The 17479-nt window shown below is 32.9% G+C and overlaps 2 protein-coding genes across 5 annotated transcripts in view; one reads left to right on the forward strand and one right to left on the reverse strand.

Moving 5' to 3' along the window:
* Positions 1-2859, forward strand: part of CSGALNACT2 (chondroitin sulfate N-acetylgalactosaminyltransferase 2) — a 40405-nt gene extending 37546 nt beyond the window's left edge. For both annotated transcript variants that reach the window (XM_074232973.1, XM_074232972.1), the window contains exon 10: positions 298-2859. In XM_074232973.1, coding sequence (XP_074089074.1) covers positions 298-590 — 293 coding nt within the window. In that variant the 3' untranslated portion in view covers positions 591-2859. The remainder of the gene's footprint in view (positions 1-297) is intronic.
* A 10643-nt stretch (positions 2860-13502) lies between these two features.
* The window catches only part of RASGEF1A (RasGEF domain family member 1A), an 87316-nt gene continuing 83339 nt past the window's right edge, over positions 13503-17479 (reverse strand). For 2 of the 3 annotated variants that reach the window (XM_074232975.1, XM_074232976.1), the window contains exon 13: positions 13503-17050. In XM_074232975.1, the coding sequence (XP_074089076.1) occupies positions 17026-17050 (25 nt within the window). In that variant the 3' untranslated portion in view covers positions 13503-17025. The remainder of the gene's footprint in view (positions 17051-17479) is intronic. The other variant, XM_074232974.1, reaches the window with a different exon arrangement.

Genomic DNA, 17479 nt, shown 5'->3' on the forward strand with positions numbered 1-17479 from the left:
TTGTAACTAATGATACCTAATAGAAGGAAACCTAGGTTTAGTTCAAATTCTATTAGCTATGGAGAATTCATTTCAGTATTTTTAGGCTTAATTATCCTGAGTTGGGCTAGATGATTTCTAAGATCCCTTCAAACTTTTCGTTATGAAGGGATCACAATAATTCATCCAGCTATCATTATCAAAAAGTTTTTATAAACATTGATAGAGAAAAATAATTAACCCTTAATAATATTGATCATAATTTTGTTCAGTAAATAGGAAAATGGGTTACTAATAATATCAACTTTGATTTTACAGGTGGATTTGATTTGGAAGTAAAAGGATGGGGTGGAGAGGATGTTCATCTGTATAGAAAATACTTACGTGGTAATCTTATTGTTATTCGGACCCCAGTTCCTGGTCTTTTTCACCTGTGGCATGAGAAACACTGTGCTGATGAGCTGACCCCCGAGCAATACCGTATGTGCATCCAGTCAAAAGCCATGAATGAGGCTTCTCACTCACACCTCGGAATGCTTGTCTTCAGGGAGGAAATAGAGACTCATCTTCATAAACAAGCATACAGGACAAACAGTGAACCTGTTGGATAAATTGTATCAACATTTTAATGCATTTATACTATGAACAACAACCAGCACTATTCACTTGCCTTAATTAGTTTACAAATTTAGTGCCTCTCTCAACCAAGAACTTTTAATCTTTCAGATCTTTCTGTACTCAAGACAAATCAGTTATCTGAAATGAGAAGAATAAGCAAGTGTTTAAATGAAATCCTCAATTTTGTGAAAATACAGCAGCAAAGAACAACTGCCCAATTTGTCCAATGAGAATCTAATATTTTCCATCCAAAGTTGTTACACATGTTTATCTCAGTTGTGGTACTGTGCTTTTTAGACACAACTTGATTATGGCTTTGCATTTGATCAGTTTAATTTGCTCTGTTGATGATATTAATATCATTTATATTTGGAAGAAAGCATGTTGTTTTCTGCTAAATAGTAATGAGGGGGCCATGCTTTTTGTGTCTGAAGAAGATCTGTGTTCACTGAATATTTGATTGGTCTTCCTAAGAGAATGAGAATCCAGAGTAGTTAACAGAGGCTGATTGGCCTGCTTGTGATTATTCTTCCAAATACAGGCAATAGCAGAGATTGAATTTAATACCTTTGAATCCATTTATTGCTTCCCTCATGAATCTCTGTGAAAAAAAATGTGTGACATTAGGAAACTTACTAAAAAACTTGATTTTAAGTGAGAGTACATAACTGGATTAGATATGTAATGTTAATGTGCCAGTACATTCTTAATCATCACATTACAAGGTTAGTAATCCTACAGAAAAATAAAAATCATTACATCTTTTTATATTTAGGAGAATAAAGCATATCATACATTTTTGAGTAATAGCATTATTTGAATAGCATTAGTTGAAAGGAATTTTAGACAGCATGTAGTTCACTACCCTTAGTATTCAAACTGAGGGAACAAGTAATTTGCTTGAGAACGCACAATTGGAGAAGTGGAAAACAGGACCAGGAATTCATTTCTCTGCACTCTCAGCCCAGTGTTTTTAAAACCAAGCAACACTTGCTGCCTCCACAGAAGAACCTTTTATTTTATTGGTAAATAATTCTAAATGAAGTGGCAGTTAGCATATGCACAAACAACATTTGCTTGTGTAAGCTAAGCAAACAATCCTTTTTGGTGAATTTCAGAATGTATAAGAATTGTAGATTTAAATATTTTTTTTTATTTTTGTATCACTATACATAACAAGGGAAACAACCATTTAATAATGCCATTTTCTGATGTATGGTGAAAGGTACTGTTTCTTTAGAAAAGCTTGTTTGTATAGTCTCTTTGAGTTAATAGAATTAGAATTTAGGATTCAATTTTCATGTAGTAAGACTTCATTGATTTGGAATAATAAAGAGTGAACAATGTAACATGTTGAAGTATCTAAAACAAATATTTAAAAAGATCGATTTTATTAAAGTATAAATTATAAATGGAGTTATACATGAGTATTACTAATGAGACAATGTAATGATTTAAAAATCACATTTACAGTAAACCTTATAATGTATCACAAATAATTGCTATAAGAAACTTATAGGAATTGTTTTATTGGGAGTTGGAAACATGTCAAGGGAATGCTTAATTTTTAAAACTTTTTTTTGAAAAAGGTACTGATTTTAGATTGGATTCCCTTTATTTTCACTAAGACTCTGGAGAATTATGTTAAACCTTTTTTTTAAAATAAGAATCACACTATATTTGAATTGTTGCAAATTCTATATTAGTGGGGTCTGTTAGGCTTTTCTGTAGTTTTGAACTACACCTCTACTTGAATGAGGTTGGATTTAGGCATTTAAGATATGGAATATTATTCTGGACATCCTTTGTACATAAATTGCCTGTTATTTATTGTGAAGACCAGTGTATTATGGTATTTAAGATGAAAGAATGTAATCATTTGCAAAGGTAAACTGCGACTTTCTTTTTTGTATGTCAGAATTAGGTACCTTTTCTGCATTTGAATAGCTTTTTATTTAAGTATGAAAATTACGAAATGGAAACTTTGCTATGTTTTCATCATTGTATGGTACCAGTAAAGTATTTTTATTATCAACAATAGCTGAAAATGTGATTTTTTTATTTCAATATAAACTACAATGTTTACTTCTCTCCTATAAATCAGCAACTGAGAAATACAGGAAGATGGAAGCTCTGTACTATTCTAAGTAGACAGTCAATCAAACTACCACATAAGAGATGTTGATCACACAGTGCATTTAGAAGATAATCCATTTAGATCTAGAAAGGATCTTAGTTTGATTTATTCACTTACTCAGTTATTGGCAAAAGTAAGTAGTTACTAATTTTTTCCCTTATGTGTTGTTTGAATATATTAAATGTAAATATACTTTGTTTTATGAAAATTTCATTGTATGAATGATTTTAAACATGATCGGATTTCTATTCAAGATTTGACTTATATACCTTCATCCTCTGCTTTACTTTGCTCAAAGAATCTTTGAGCTGTAGGATGCTGTTTGGATGAAGGTTGCCACTACACTGTGCTAAGGTTCTTTTATAAAATATTTCTTTGGGTAGAAATAATCTTGCTGGTAAGGATTAAATACGGAAATATGAGATTTGATAGGATTTCACTAGCTTATTTGAAGTATTCTATCAAATAAGGACCTCAATGGGAAAGAATCATCTTAAATGGGAAAGTACATATAGCAAATAAATGTAAATGTCAGAAACCTCCTGATTAAATTGCCTTTTTTTAAATATTTTTTAAGGCAATGGGGCTAAGTGGCTTGCCCAAGGCCACATGGCTAGGTAAATATTAAGTGTCTGAGGTCAGATTTAAACCCAGGTACTCCTGACTCCAAGGACAGTGCTCTATTCACTGCGCCACCTATACACCCTAAATTGCTTTTTCAATGAAACTTAATTGAAATTTCTAAAAGGCTTGCATTTTCTTTGGGATTTATAATTTTTCAAAAGTTTTTGAGATGAGGTTAGCCAGAAAAAAAAAAAGAAAAACGATTTCTTAGTTATTTGGAAGAGATAAGCGTGCCTAAAGTAGTATAAAATTTATGAGTCTAACCTAAGTATTGACTCATCTAATTTATAAAAAAAAAATTAGTTTCTTTTTCAATTGGTTTCTTTTACCAAATTTTGTAATGTATTTACTCCTGTACCTTTATTTTATTATCTGTTGGGTTGTAGAATCTTTGAAGTCAGGGACTGAGATAACAACTAGTGTATGGTAAGTAGTGAATAAATGATTACTTCCCAATTAGCAGTGACTACTAAAAAGTTCTGAATTTCTTTGACTCAGCCTATTACCAGTTTTTTATGAGTTTTTGAAAAAAACCCATTAGATAGTGAATAAGCTTTTTATTTAAAAAAAGTTTAGAATTTTTTTTGTAGTAATCACTTCCGATTTGTTTTCTGTCATGCAAGTTTGGGATGAATGAAATGGCATATCTGTAGTTCAACTATATTAATGCTGAAAGTTATACAGAACTTATTTATTTATAGGTTTTAGAAAACGGCATCCATTGATGAGACAATTATTGGATGAATGTTTGGGAAGGATGCTTTTGCTGTAGGTACAGATTGCTGCAAAAATAGCATAGAGAACTAAATTCTTTGCTATAGGGATTATTAGTTTAATCACAAAATTAAGCCTATATTTTCGACTTACTTTTACTTTGCCTTTGTGTAATTCTTGGGCTTATAGATGTCATTTAGACTGAAGATGTGATGAAATTGTCAAGGTTCCACACAAAGTATAAGAATTTTTATTTTATATCCATATCCGTATTCATGGCTATTAAAAAGCATTATTAGCTTTCATCAAATTGTTGTGTAATGTTTTGTTTTATTTAAGGAGCATTCTCTGAATTGAATTAAGTATGACAGAATTGAAGAAAAACTACATTGTATTAAAATAATTTTAAAGACATGATTATAATTTTTGATGTGCTTTATAAGCAATGCAAGAAATTTTGAAATTGTTACTCCCTCAAGTAACTCATTTAATATAACTGAATCTAGTGAGCCTACCTAAGTCTCCCCAATCTTCTCTGAGGCAATGATGTGTCTATTTTAGATGGATATGGAACTAATTTTGGCCACCAGATCTGGTCTGCTAAACTTCGGTTTGATTTCATGCCTGAGAATGTGAGGTTGAGAGTAACAGAATTTGCTACCTGGTGCCATTTAATCTAGGTTATACCACCATCTGCAGGATTTAAAGAGTCATGACTAGCAACTAATAGAGGTACTTTGGAAGGGAAGTTTTTTCCCTTAGGCAAAAAGGGAAAAACAGAATGACAGAAAAATCAATGGAATCTTACTTGCTTAATGTTGCAGTTTAGCAAAACTTTTTTTTTTCTTGGTACCTTAGTTGAGCAGATTAATCTTAAAAGTCACAGGTTGATACAATCCAGAGCTTTACTTCTTGATCCTATGAAGGAATTCACTGGGGATTGGGATCTCTTTTTGCTGAGCCTTTGCTCATTTACCTGTGCTTCTTGGTAGTCTTCTAGCAGTTTGAATTCTGAATGTTTTAGAATAAGCTCCATAAATTAGAGTTCTAAATAGATCCCAGTTTTTTTCCCCTTTCCTCTGCAAGATACGTTCTGAATGTTTACACCTACAATTTCACAGACTTGCAGATTTTACAGATACATAGAAGCTTTTGTCTTTGCCACTCAGGCTACAGTGTAGCATCTTCATTATATTTTCTAAATTGAAGTCATAGGATGACAATTTTTACTTGTAAGTCAAAATTTCACAGCAACATCTATTTTGTGGAAAGTGGCAAGAACAAGTACAATTTTTCAAATTTGTTTAATAGAATTTGAATACTGTAAATGATATTTCTCTTAACAAAGTTAACAGGAAGTTAACAAGCATTTTATGTACTTTGCTAAGTGCTGGGGCGGGGGAGCAACCTTAATTAGGAAATGTTGGCCAGAGTCTTCTCTTAGTTTTTTTCCTTGTGTTTTTCCTCTATAAAATTTTTTTATTGTTATGTTCTGTTTTTATATCAACATAATTTTTGTATATATCCTTCCTGGTCACCTTTTAGAAAGTATAAAAGAAAAAATTATTCCACAAAACTAGGCAACACTTCAATTAAGTTAACAATGGAGGTAATATTTTTTATCTTTATATATGCTGGTACAGTGGATAGAGTGACAAGTCATGTGACCTTGGGCAAATCATTTCACCTCATTTGTCTCAGTCGCCTCATCTATAAAATGAATTGCTGAAGGAAATGGCAAACCACTCTAATATCTTTGCCAAGAAAACCTCAAAGGGGATCATGAAGAATTGAATATGACTGAAAACAACTGAACAATAATATACACTCCCTCCTCTACAAAGAGAAGACGGAATAACATTCTTATAACTCCTCTGGTGCCAAATTTGATCATTGTAATTATGCAGTATGCTTTCTAGTTAAATGAATTGTTAGTATAAAAGTTTTTCAGTTTTGTGTAATTTAAATTTTTATATTAACATCCCCTATTCTTTGGTTAAGAATTTTTCTCCTATAATGGGGCTATCCAACCTTACTTTTAAAAGTTTTTTATTGAAACAATGAACAAAATATTTTGATTTGTTGTTTTAGTGAGAGTTCTGCAGTAGCTTGGCTTCATTTACTAAAGATTTAGTAAACCCACAGGTGGGCCACATAAAATTGCCCTGCAGCCGCATGAGCAGCCCTGCCCTATAACAACTAGAAATAAAGAATAATTGAATGAAGCCTTGATTAAATAAATTGTGGTGCATGAATATCAAGGAATATTAGCATGCAATGACAAAAGATAACCATGATAAATATAGACATTGAAAGACTGATATGAATAAATGCTTAATGAATAAGCAGAACCACAGAACTATGACAAGTAAATGGAAAGAACAAAAATAAAGCAGTAAGAACTCATTAGTATTGAACTATAATGACTAAGCTTGACCTCAGAAAGCAGATGGGAGAAGACACATTAATCTTTTATAGGCATAGGACAGCAAATATGCTAGACTTTCTGGATGAGTTCTTTAGTTTTACAGATTTTATTTTCTTCTTTAATGTTTATACATAGGGCTTTCTGGGAGGGGAATGAGAAAAAGTGAGAAATATGTGACTAAATATATATATATATATATGTATATGTAATACCTAAAATTGTTTTAAAAAATATTCTTTTGCCTAACTAATGAAAGATACTGGATCTGGCAAATGCTCTCTCTCTCTCTCTCTCTCTCTCTCTCTCTCTCGGTATTAACTTTAATAATTAGGTCTTACACCTTTTTAAATTTATCGTGTTGTTTCAAATAAGTTGTTGGTTTAACTTAATTTCTATCAAGTAGTTTTCCAGTTTACTGAGCAGTTTCTGTCAGAGTTCTTCCTCATGTAATTAATGTCTTTGAATTCATTGAATTATGCCTTGTTGGTATTAGTTGTTTCTGGTTCTTACCTAGTCTGTTTTGCTGATTGATTCCCTTTCATATTTTTAAAGTCATATAAAATAGTTTTTATTACTCTAGATCATAATTTGAGTTCTGGAAAAGTGATTCTCTCTCATTCCTACTTTTTTTTTTTTCATTATTTCTCTTCAGGTTCCACGAGCTGAATTTTCTAATCATTTTGTCTAGCACTTTTTAAAGTATTCCGTTGGTAGTTTGGTATAACATTAAATATGTAAGTTAATTTAGCTAGCATTGTCACTTTTATTATCTTGGCACTCAGCTTTGTAATTTCCATCCTGGGACTATGCTGTTATAATTAGTGAGATCCCACTACATATTGAGGTAGCCTTAAATCTAACCATATTTTACCATCTTTTTGCAATTCAGTGTGTAGAGTGTGTAGAGAGGGTAAATCTTTCGTCTACTCTTGCTCTGAAAAAAAAATTAAATACTATCATTGTTTTCGAAAAGGATAGATCAGTTGCCCTCTTGCTTGTTATAATTCCCATTTCTGTAACTTCCCCAACTCAAATACTCCTTTTAAAAGATCTTTAGCTTATAAGTGTTGTTTTACCCATTATAATATGTACCCTTTTTGAGATTTTTTTTGTTTTTGTATTTGTTTCCCCAGTGTTTAGCACAGTATCTGACATGTGGGTAAATAATTACTTTTCCCTCATTCATTTACTCACTCACTTATTCATTTATTCATTTGTATCTTTACTGTATCATGGTAAATATATGGACTCCAAGATGTTTAATGCATTTTGAAGTTATTTTGTTTGAGTCTTCCCTTCCTCTATATCCTGCTACTGAAGTATTCTCTTACTGAAGCTATAAATTGTTTCTTTGATGAATCTCTAGGACTTTCTGAGTAAATTATGTCATAATCAAATAGAGACACTTCTATTTCCTCTTTGTCTAACTTTATGCCTTTAATTTCTTTTTCTGAGTGTTATTGATAATATTTATATATGTCAAATAGCAGCAGGAAAAAGAACATCTTTTATTTTTGTAACTAATATTAATAAATCTTCTAAAAATTTAGGTGCGAAAATCAGTGAATTTAAGTGTAGTAGTAAATTATCCTTCTGGGAAATGAAATGATAGAAATTAGACTTTGTTCCATTTTGAGAAACTACATTATTGTCATTTCTTTATTTAATTGGATCTTCTGACATTGAAGGAAACCTACAATATCTTTCAAACAATTTTATTCATGTATTTTGTTTTTACATTTCATTTACAAATTACCCCCTATAGGGAGAAATCTCTTGGGGTTTTTTGTTTCATTTTTATTAGTAGCAGTATTTTTAATGCCCAATTGTGCATTTATGGGGAAATAGCTTTACAGACATTTATCTGATGAAAGATCTTCTTTAATAATAAATAACAGCCATATTTTATATAGATCTTTAAATTTAGTAGAGTATTTACATTATCCATTTAATACATATAACAATCCTTGAGATTGGTTTATTATTATTATTATTCCCATTTTATAATTAAGAAAATTGAGAAAAGTTCAGTGTACTGTCTAAGATAACATTGTCTAGGATATTGGTAGTGTTTAGGATAACACAACGATTGTCAAAGGCAACATTCGAGGTCAGATTTTTCCAACTCAATTCCCAGTGATCTTTGTGCTCTACACCCAGACTGAGATCAGAAATACTGTTCTTCCATTTCAAATTGGCCTCAGTACTGAGTGGATCCCTTCCCTTGCCTGAAGTAATGGTGGCAAATTGGCAGGAGGGGAGTCAAAAGGTGCTAAGAATCACACATTTTTAGATAATTTATAGTGACTAAGAGTACTCAGAATCTGATAAGCTTCTTTAATGACCAGTGAATGGGCATAATATTGGATGGATGACTTTATTGATATTCTCACTACTAATGCCATTAGAGTACAAAATGAAAGTTTTGCAACTCCCCAGAAGAACTGAGAGCCATGTTGTTTTGTTTTTTCATCCATTGTTATGACCAAAGTAACTCATCACTAAATGTCTAATCAATTGATGATAAAACTTTCTATACTTAAATAGACTGGTCCTTAGGAAAGAGACAAGGTCTGTAGCAAGTAACATATAGAAAGCATTTAAAAATGGCAATATTTACAGGAATCTGAACTCCTTGAGGATAGCTTTTGAGAATCTACCTTAGTGATGACTAGTCTTTCATTTCCTTGATAGAACACTGAAAAGGGGCATTGGGGAGGCTTGAAATTTTAGTGTCTTTTTAATCACTTGTCAAATTCATTTTATCTTTATTGCTTAGGTTAATTAATCTTTAAATCTTAATTTAACATAATGAGGCTAGGTCTGTACTTGGAGAGACAGAAAAATACATCCTTGCAGAGTTTATGATGTAATTATGGAAGTAAGATTACTATATGACTTGAATGATGGATAATATTTATAAAGACAAAAAAGTGATATGAAATAGTCTGCATAGAAAAAGTATGAGCAAAATCGTGGAGGCAAAAATGAGCACTACATGTGTTGCAGTGAGGTGAAAGAAATATAGTCATGATAGGCAGTTCTCTCAGGGGATGTTAACTTTAGGCTGGCTTTCCCAAAATACTGTCGAAGCAATGACCCTTCCCAATGACATGTCATCCTCATCACTCACTCATTTCTCAATTCTTGCAACCTGACTTCTACCAAACAGCTCTGCTAATAACTTTTTTCTTCTAAATTCTTCTATTACATTTATACATAAAGTACCTTATGATTTTGAAGCACTTTATATACGTTGCTTCTCAAAATCATTAGTGAACTAGGTAATACAAGAATTATTTTTTTTAAAAAACTTACTGATATCTTTTATTTTTATTTCATTTAGATTTTTCCATGTATTTATTTTCCTTTCCATTCCCCCAAAACATCGCTTATCAAATAAAGACTCAAAAAAGAGAGTGAAAAGCAGCAAAAATAACAAAATGTTAGAAAATGACTAACATAGTGTTGCACACTATGTTCAGCATAAGAACAGGTGGGGATAACATAATGTCTGTTCTCAGCTACTATAATTTCAAAGCTTGCAGTTGATTTTCATTGTTCTTTTATTCACATTTTCATTGTATATGGTCATGATTCACTTTGTATCAGTTCCTAAAGTTCCCCATGATTCACTCTATTCATTTTCAATAGTTTCTTATAGTGTAGTCACAGCTATAAATTAATTTCCACATTCTGTTCAGCTCTTCCCTAATCCCTATTTTATTTCCATAAGAAAATGCTTTTATAGATATTTTGTATATATAGGACCTTTATTTCTGACCTTTATCTCCTTGATGCATATGCTGAGCAGAAGAGGAATCTCTGCGTAAGAGAGTATAAGATAAGCATTTTAGTCATTTTCTTAGTATAATTCCAAATTAACATCCAGAATAGGTGACAACTCCACTAGCAGTACATTAGTATTTCTTTCTACAACTCCTCCAACATCGACTATTTTCATCTTTGGTCATTTATTTTCAATTTTCTGGATGTGAATTGTCTTCATTTAATTTGGAGTAATTTGGAGAAATCTTTCATATAGTTGTTAATTGTTTGCAATTCTTTTGAGAATGTTTATATCCTTTGACTTAACTATTGGGGAATAGATTTTGCTTTTTTATATTTATGTTAGGTATTACTATATCTTGGATATTAGTCTGTTATTGTAGGTTTTATATAGCCTTTTTCTCAATTGTCTACTTCCCTTCTTAATTGCCTTGAATTCATTCATGTAAAAGCTTTTCAATCTTATATCATTGAAATTATCTGTTTTATCTTTTGTAATCATATCTACCCCTTATTTGGTAAAGAATTCATCCCTCATACTTATGAATGAGATATGATCTACTACTTTTCTTATTTTCTTATGGTATGGTATTCAGTATTTAGTTCACACTTCCATTTTGAATTTATTGTGGCATATGGTATAAAATTTTTTGAAAGAATTCAGTTCCTGGGACTCAGTTTACCTCAATGGCTTCCCTTACACTTGGAAAAGTTAACAGGCAGATTGATGTCCCTTTAGAGTTCCTATTTCATTCTGAAGTGCATTCCTTCAACTGTTAATTCTTTGTTTACTGGCTGTCTCCATTTATAATTTTGATATATTTGCTCCTTCACCTTGGGCTTCAGTCTGCTTAAAAGAAAAGTTTCACAGATGAGTGAGACAAAAACTTTCATAGGGAGTCTGCCACAAGGTCCTGTCTTCCTTTCCTGATCTTACCTTGTTTCTTCAATATGGAGTATGATGGTCATGAAGGGCTTCCTCTCCATACCAGTTAGAGTTGGAAAACAGCTTCCCAGACTGGTCCCTATCCCCCAGGCTAGTCCTTGGGATGTCAGGATCTATACTACCATTTTTTTTCTGTTTGTACCTAATCAAGAGAAGCTGTCCCTCACTGCTTGCCTTATCACTTACTCTGACCTCTATTGACGATGACCATATTTCCTGACCCTTTTCCTGGAATAGCCTTCCTTCAAACCCCATAGACAAAACAACACTATACAGTAATAGTGGGATAAGGGGTGACCTTAACCGTTTCCATTTCCTTGGTAATGATCCTGCACTCTTTTCCAAGGCCCCCTTCCTCTTCAACCGTTAGAGGTACAGACCAGTAAACGACCTTGGGATATGAAGATAATGGTCTCTGAATCTTAGTGGGGAGAAAATAGTGCTCTTAGATGTCATGATCAATGAGAAGCCTTGGACTCACCATCCTATTTATAGTTTTATATTCTCTCATAGCCCTTATTTTCTGATTTGCAGTTATACTGACTATGTACAAAATTTTGAACTCCTTTATAGGAGTAACCACACTAATATTCTAGTGCCCCCCTTTATTGATGATCTCTAATTGATCCTGTATACAGTTTGCTTGGCAAAGTTACTTATTTGTTGTCTTCCCTATTATACTGTGAGTTCCTTAAAAGCAGGAGGTTTAAGGGTTTGTTTCTATCCCTAACTGAGCACAAAGTAGGAATTCAATAAATGCTTATTGATTTATTATTATTGCTCACATTTTTGACTTTATTGACACTTTGAAAGTGTCATTTCCTCACAAGAAGAGAAAATAGCCTATCTTTTTCCTTATTCTCCCTTCTAAGATGAACATAGCAGCATTCTTGAGCAAACAAAAAGTCCATTAGAAAGACATATAGAACAGAAGAAAGCATTGCCTTTTCCTTCATTGTTCTGTGATCTTAATAAATAAAATTCCACTAGAGACAAGCTTTATAGAACTGATGTTGTCCAAGAAAATTGGTTGTAAGATAAGTTCCTGCAAAATGAAATCTAGTTCCTCATTGACTGTCATCACAAAATCAAAAGCATATTCACCCTTCAAAAAAGTCTCCAATCAATAGCTTTAAGATTTTTGAAAAAAAGGGATGTGCGAGTTGTGTGAAGATGAAGGTGATAATGGTAATCTATTACCTTGAACTCTCTAGGAAAATAATTTAGAGGATCTGATGATAGAATAAAATTAAAACTAATCCATATGAGGCTAATTAAGGTTTAGCTATATTTTAATTATTATATTATTCAGTAAACTAAGAAAATTGAGCTTCAGTTTCCTCATCTGGAAAATGGGGTTAGCTTCCTAGCTTACAGGATTCTGAGGCCTGCGTTAGAGTTCTATACAGCATGTCCCAAGAATCTTAGCCCAATTGTAAACTTAGATCTTAAAATTAGGATAAGACTTTTGAGACCTCTGGGAAAATGTAAGCAATTTATTTTAAAATAATAGATTTTTAGCTTCAAATTCATATGTGGTGGTTAGTTCCTATGCACTACGAAATAGTTATCAGCAACAACATAACCCTTGGTAGATGGGTCGCAGATATTTGATTTTGGTTTGCAATGGAACTTTGAGAATGACAGTATCTGACATATATGTCTTGGTATAATTGGAATCTCTCCAAGAACATGATCTTACCATTGGTGAATCACTATATAGATAGCATGTCTAAATTCATTACAGTGTAGCACCATGGGGAGCACCCACTTATTTGTCAGGTGAATTTGCGATACTGAATGTGATATACAATCTATTTGGTCATATTTGTTCATCATTCCTATAGAATTACAAAACCATCTTTTAGATCCAGACCAGACTTAAATACTCTAAAATTTTAAAATTAATTTGTCTGTTTTCCAAATAATAATTTTATCAAAGGGAAATTGCTAAGGCATCTGTAATATTTCAGTCACAGTTTACAATATCATAAGCTGGATCTGTTTCCTGTGAATACCTGAGGTGTTTTGCTTATAGAGCAGAAGGGTTTTTTTGGTTTGCTAATTTGTTTTTTTAATTTAATTTAATTATTTTATTTTATTTTATTTTATTTATTTTTTAGGTTTTTGCAAGGCAAATGGAGTTAAGTGGCTTGCCCAAGGCCACACAGCTAGGTAATTATTAAGTGTCTGAGACCGGATTTGAACTCAGGTACTCCTGACTCCAAGGCTGGTGCTTTATCCACTACGCCACCTAGCTGCCCCTGCTTATTTGTTTTTGAAGTGAAATGTAGGTGACAAACAGCCATTTAGTGTTAGAATAAGTATTCTGATATGCCGAGATACCAGTATGTGACATCAAGTGCTTGATATAATGGAAAGATCACTATGTTTGAATCTTGAAATTGAGCTTTCCCATTAATTGGATAAATCCCATCACCTTCCTGGGCCATTTTGTCAGTTTTAAAATGAGAGGGGAAAATTCATATTAGGTGATCTCTATGCTTCCTTCTTGCTCTGGCATTCTATGATCATATCATGCTTGAGTCCCTGGGATTTAGCAGTTTTATTGAGATGCCTGGAATTTGGTGGAGAGGTAGATGACAGTTTTTTTTTGTTGATCTTGCTGTCCATGTAATAATAGTTGGTTAATTCTTCAAAGATAGAAGTGAGTTTGCTTAGAATATGAAGTGTAAACATATTCATTGCAAATTTATGCATACTCCACCTCCATTTGCTATTTATTAGCTGTGCCTGGCTTATTGATTCATTTGAGAACAAAGGAATCCTTTTATAGCTCTGATTTATAACTTTTGAACATTTCACTTCCCTTTTCCAATCCAAGTGTGTGCTAAGAAATCCTTATTTTGTAAGGACTGGTATATATAGACCCCAGCAGCTGTTTCATCTTCTTCAGGGACAAAATTGATTCAAGATGGCCACATCTAATTGCTTATACTCTTGAACAATGGGAAGCTTGCTATATTTTGCTGCAACATATGTAATTTTGGGGATAGGACAAGACTGTAGGAAAGCTGAGAAGATAGGAAACATACATTTTGTGAAGGTAGCCTAGAAGCTTGTGGAAATAATCTTTTTATTTTTGTTTTATTTTCTTAGCCTGTTTTTAAAGTAGGTTTGGAGAAATCAATGTTTATTTTAGGTTATCAAGAGTGGGGGAAATTAATGATTTCTGTTGGTTGTTGTCCTTTGCTTTTGGTCCAGACACTTAATTGTTTGTCTGAAGTAGATAAACTTGTCCCTTTAAAGCTCAGATTCTGTAAAATCAAATTCCAAGTGAAAAGCTATTGCTTCTAGGGAGGTATAATATCATAAAAATGAGATTTTACTTTATCTAGTTTTGTGACCTTGGATAAATAATTTACTGCTCTGAATTCTGGTTTCAGCATCTGCCAAATGGATATAAAAATGTGTACTGCCCACCTCACATGACTGTTCTGAGGATCACCTGATAGGATGAATGTGGACATACATTGAAAATTATAAAGACCATATATGGAGATATAAAGTACCATTAATATTTTAGTTTCTTTCGAATTAAAGATTAAGATCCATAATTGAACAGGGAGTACATCAGAAAACATATGTTTTATTTCTTCTTTTGAGGTTTCAGTGATGTTTCTAGGTTGTCTTCTTTAAAGAGTATTTAATAAACAATTCTCCAGATAATTCACTCATTCATTGAGACGATTCTGTAGATATATAAGGAGAGGCCAGGGTCTGTATGGTTGAAACAACTTTTTTTTTTATTGATGCAAGCACACCCAGTCACACACAGAATATCCTGCTTTTATGGTACAGCTTTATACTCTGTAATTTATCTTAAAATAGCAAAACACCTTATGTAAGTAAGGAATGAATGGATTGAACTGGGAAAAGAAAGTAACAAATGGAGACACCTAGTCTATCTCAAGTATACACTAGAACTGATTGACCAGGGAAGTGCACATTTATGTGAAAGCTTTGTAATACTTGTACAGAAAGTGGTCTAAAATTGCATTTCAAATATATATATATATATATATACTTTTTCTTAAATTTTAAGCATCCCTTTCTTTATCTCAAATACATAAACAAAGCTGATATACAATTTCTTTTATAGTGTTTGACAATATGTATGATCTAGAATGTCTCTGAAAAGTGCAAAACACTGTAATAATACAGTATAAATATTCTTACTCTACCACAGGGCTGAGAATTCAGTTCTTTAGCACAGGAATATAGCAGCAGATCACAAAAACAGTCACCTTCCCCCTTGCCTCTCCTAGCTAGTCTTGCTAAGCTAGCCCCTCCTACCACCTCCTTCCATCTGAGCATCTGATTTCAAGGCATCTATTCAACATTTGTTCCTTTTTTTCTTTCAGTGCTATGGGAATGGAAAACAAACAAAATACATCTACCTAGGTTTTCCAGTTTTATTCTCTGGGAAAAATGAATGCCTAGAAACAAAATGTATGAGGAAAGAAGATGTACTTGGAGCATGGGTTTATAGGAGAACATCCAGCTGTATAATGGAGTGAGGTTGATACTTGCTCATGATTGAGAGGAGCCAAGGTGTACTCTTTTGAAGTGGATATGGGAGGAATAATTTACTGCTCTAATTGGGGAGATGGAAAACATTTCTCTAATGGATAGTTTTTCATATGAATGGCTACATTTTCCAGTGTATTTGCTAATATTTATTTTTTCAGTGTTCTGATTAAACATCAATCTGAGAACAGTTGGAAGGAGGGAGTAATCATCTAATATCATTGGCTGACAGAAGAGCCTAATTTTCATTTTGCATTGGGCATCAATGATGAAATGCCACAACATTCTGGTACTATTCTCTCTTTCTTTGTCCTTAAAAACTGACATATGTTTACATCTATCTCCCTTACCTTATTTTAAATTTACTTTTTTTTCGTTTTCTCTGAAAGAATCCTAGGAGCAATTTGCCAGATATACAATTAGGGAAAATTCTGTTACTTAATGGGTAGTTTGTAGATTACATACAAGTTTGTTTCCCCCCTCCCAATAAATCCCTGATCAAGGAAAATGAAAATGTAAAACTACTGATAGCCCAAACTCAAATATTCATCTCCAGAAGCATTCTGATATAAAACTCTTCATAGCTTGAGCAGCTCTCCCATTCTTCCAACAAAGTCAGAACAAATGGAATCCTGCCTTTTTGCTATTATAGGTAGGTATATTGCTCTAGTCCATGTGCCATAATATCTCCCCATAGATTTCCAAAGTTGTAGCTGCTTTCTGGGTCTCCATCCCTCCTGGTTTGAATTTGCTTACTTCCAACTTGAAAGGAATAGGTACACTAGACAATTTCAGTACCTTATAAGGCACTAGTCCCTGACTTTAGAGAGACACTGCTGTAGAGACTGTCTGATAGGGCACTGAACCTGCGTAGTGTTCAGGTTGTATTTGGTTGGGTTTTTAAATTTTATTTTTCTTAAGATGGAAGTAATCAAACATGGAAAATAAAAATCTACATTTTATTAGATTAAGACATTACCATGGATACTCTCTCCCATGATAATCCCCCCTGTCCCCAACCAGGGCCCTGCCCTGATAGTTAAAATAAACAAAAACCTTCATTTTTTAGGTGCCTTTAGGTTGATGCACGAAATATTTACCCTTTTTTTCACAAAAGGTATATACAAAACAGACCCCAGCCAGTGAGGTCTTGCTCATCTCCACCCCTGTCATTCAGGATAAAAACTTGGTTCGTTCATGTGCTTTAGTCTTCACTTCTAAATGCTGTACCCTGAAATTTCAGGCTCTGTTAAGGAGAGTTGTCCTAATTTGGAGAAAAAGAAAAAAAATACATTAGACAATTAGAGCTCCCATTTGCCATTATTTTTTAATTAAATGTGAGATGTAAGTCAAAGGGCACAGAATAGTATCCTGCCCTTGAATGATGTTGATTAGAGTATATCAGAAATAAGAAAATGTCCAAGAAAAGTGGTAGATCCATAATAGCTTAAATATTAAGGGGAAGGTTGTGATATTTAGGTTATAGTTCCAATCTCTGCTGATGGTAGAGTCAGAGAGGACAATACTGATCTCCTATAAACTATTTCTTGGTGCTTTGGTCAGTGATCATAGAATCTCAGAAATAAAAATGACCTAAGAGGTCATCTGGTCCAACTCATATTTGAACAAGAATCAGGCTTAATATGTGTCCATGCAGCCTTTGCCTGAATACTCAATGATGTAGAATGGCTCC

Source organism: Macrotis lagotis, chromosome 4, assembly GCF_037893015.1.
Source record: "Macrotis lagotis isolate mMagLag1 chromosome 4, bilby.v1.9.chrom.fasta, whole genome shotgun sequence".
Classification (NCBI taxonomy): domain Eukaryota; kingdom Metazoa; phylum Chordata; class Mammalia; order Peramelemorphia; family Peramelidae; genus Macrotis; species Macrotis lagotis.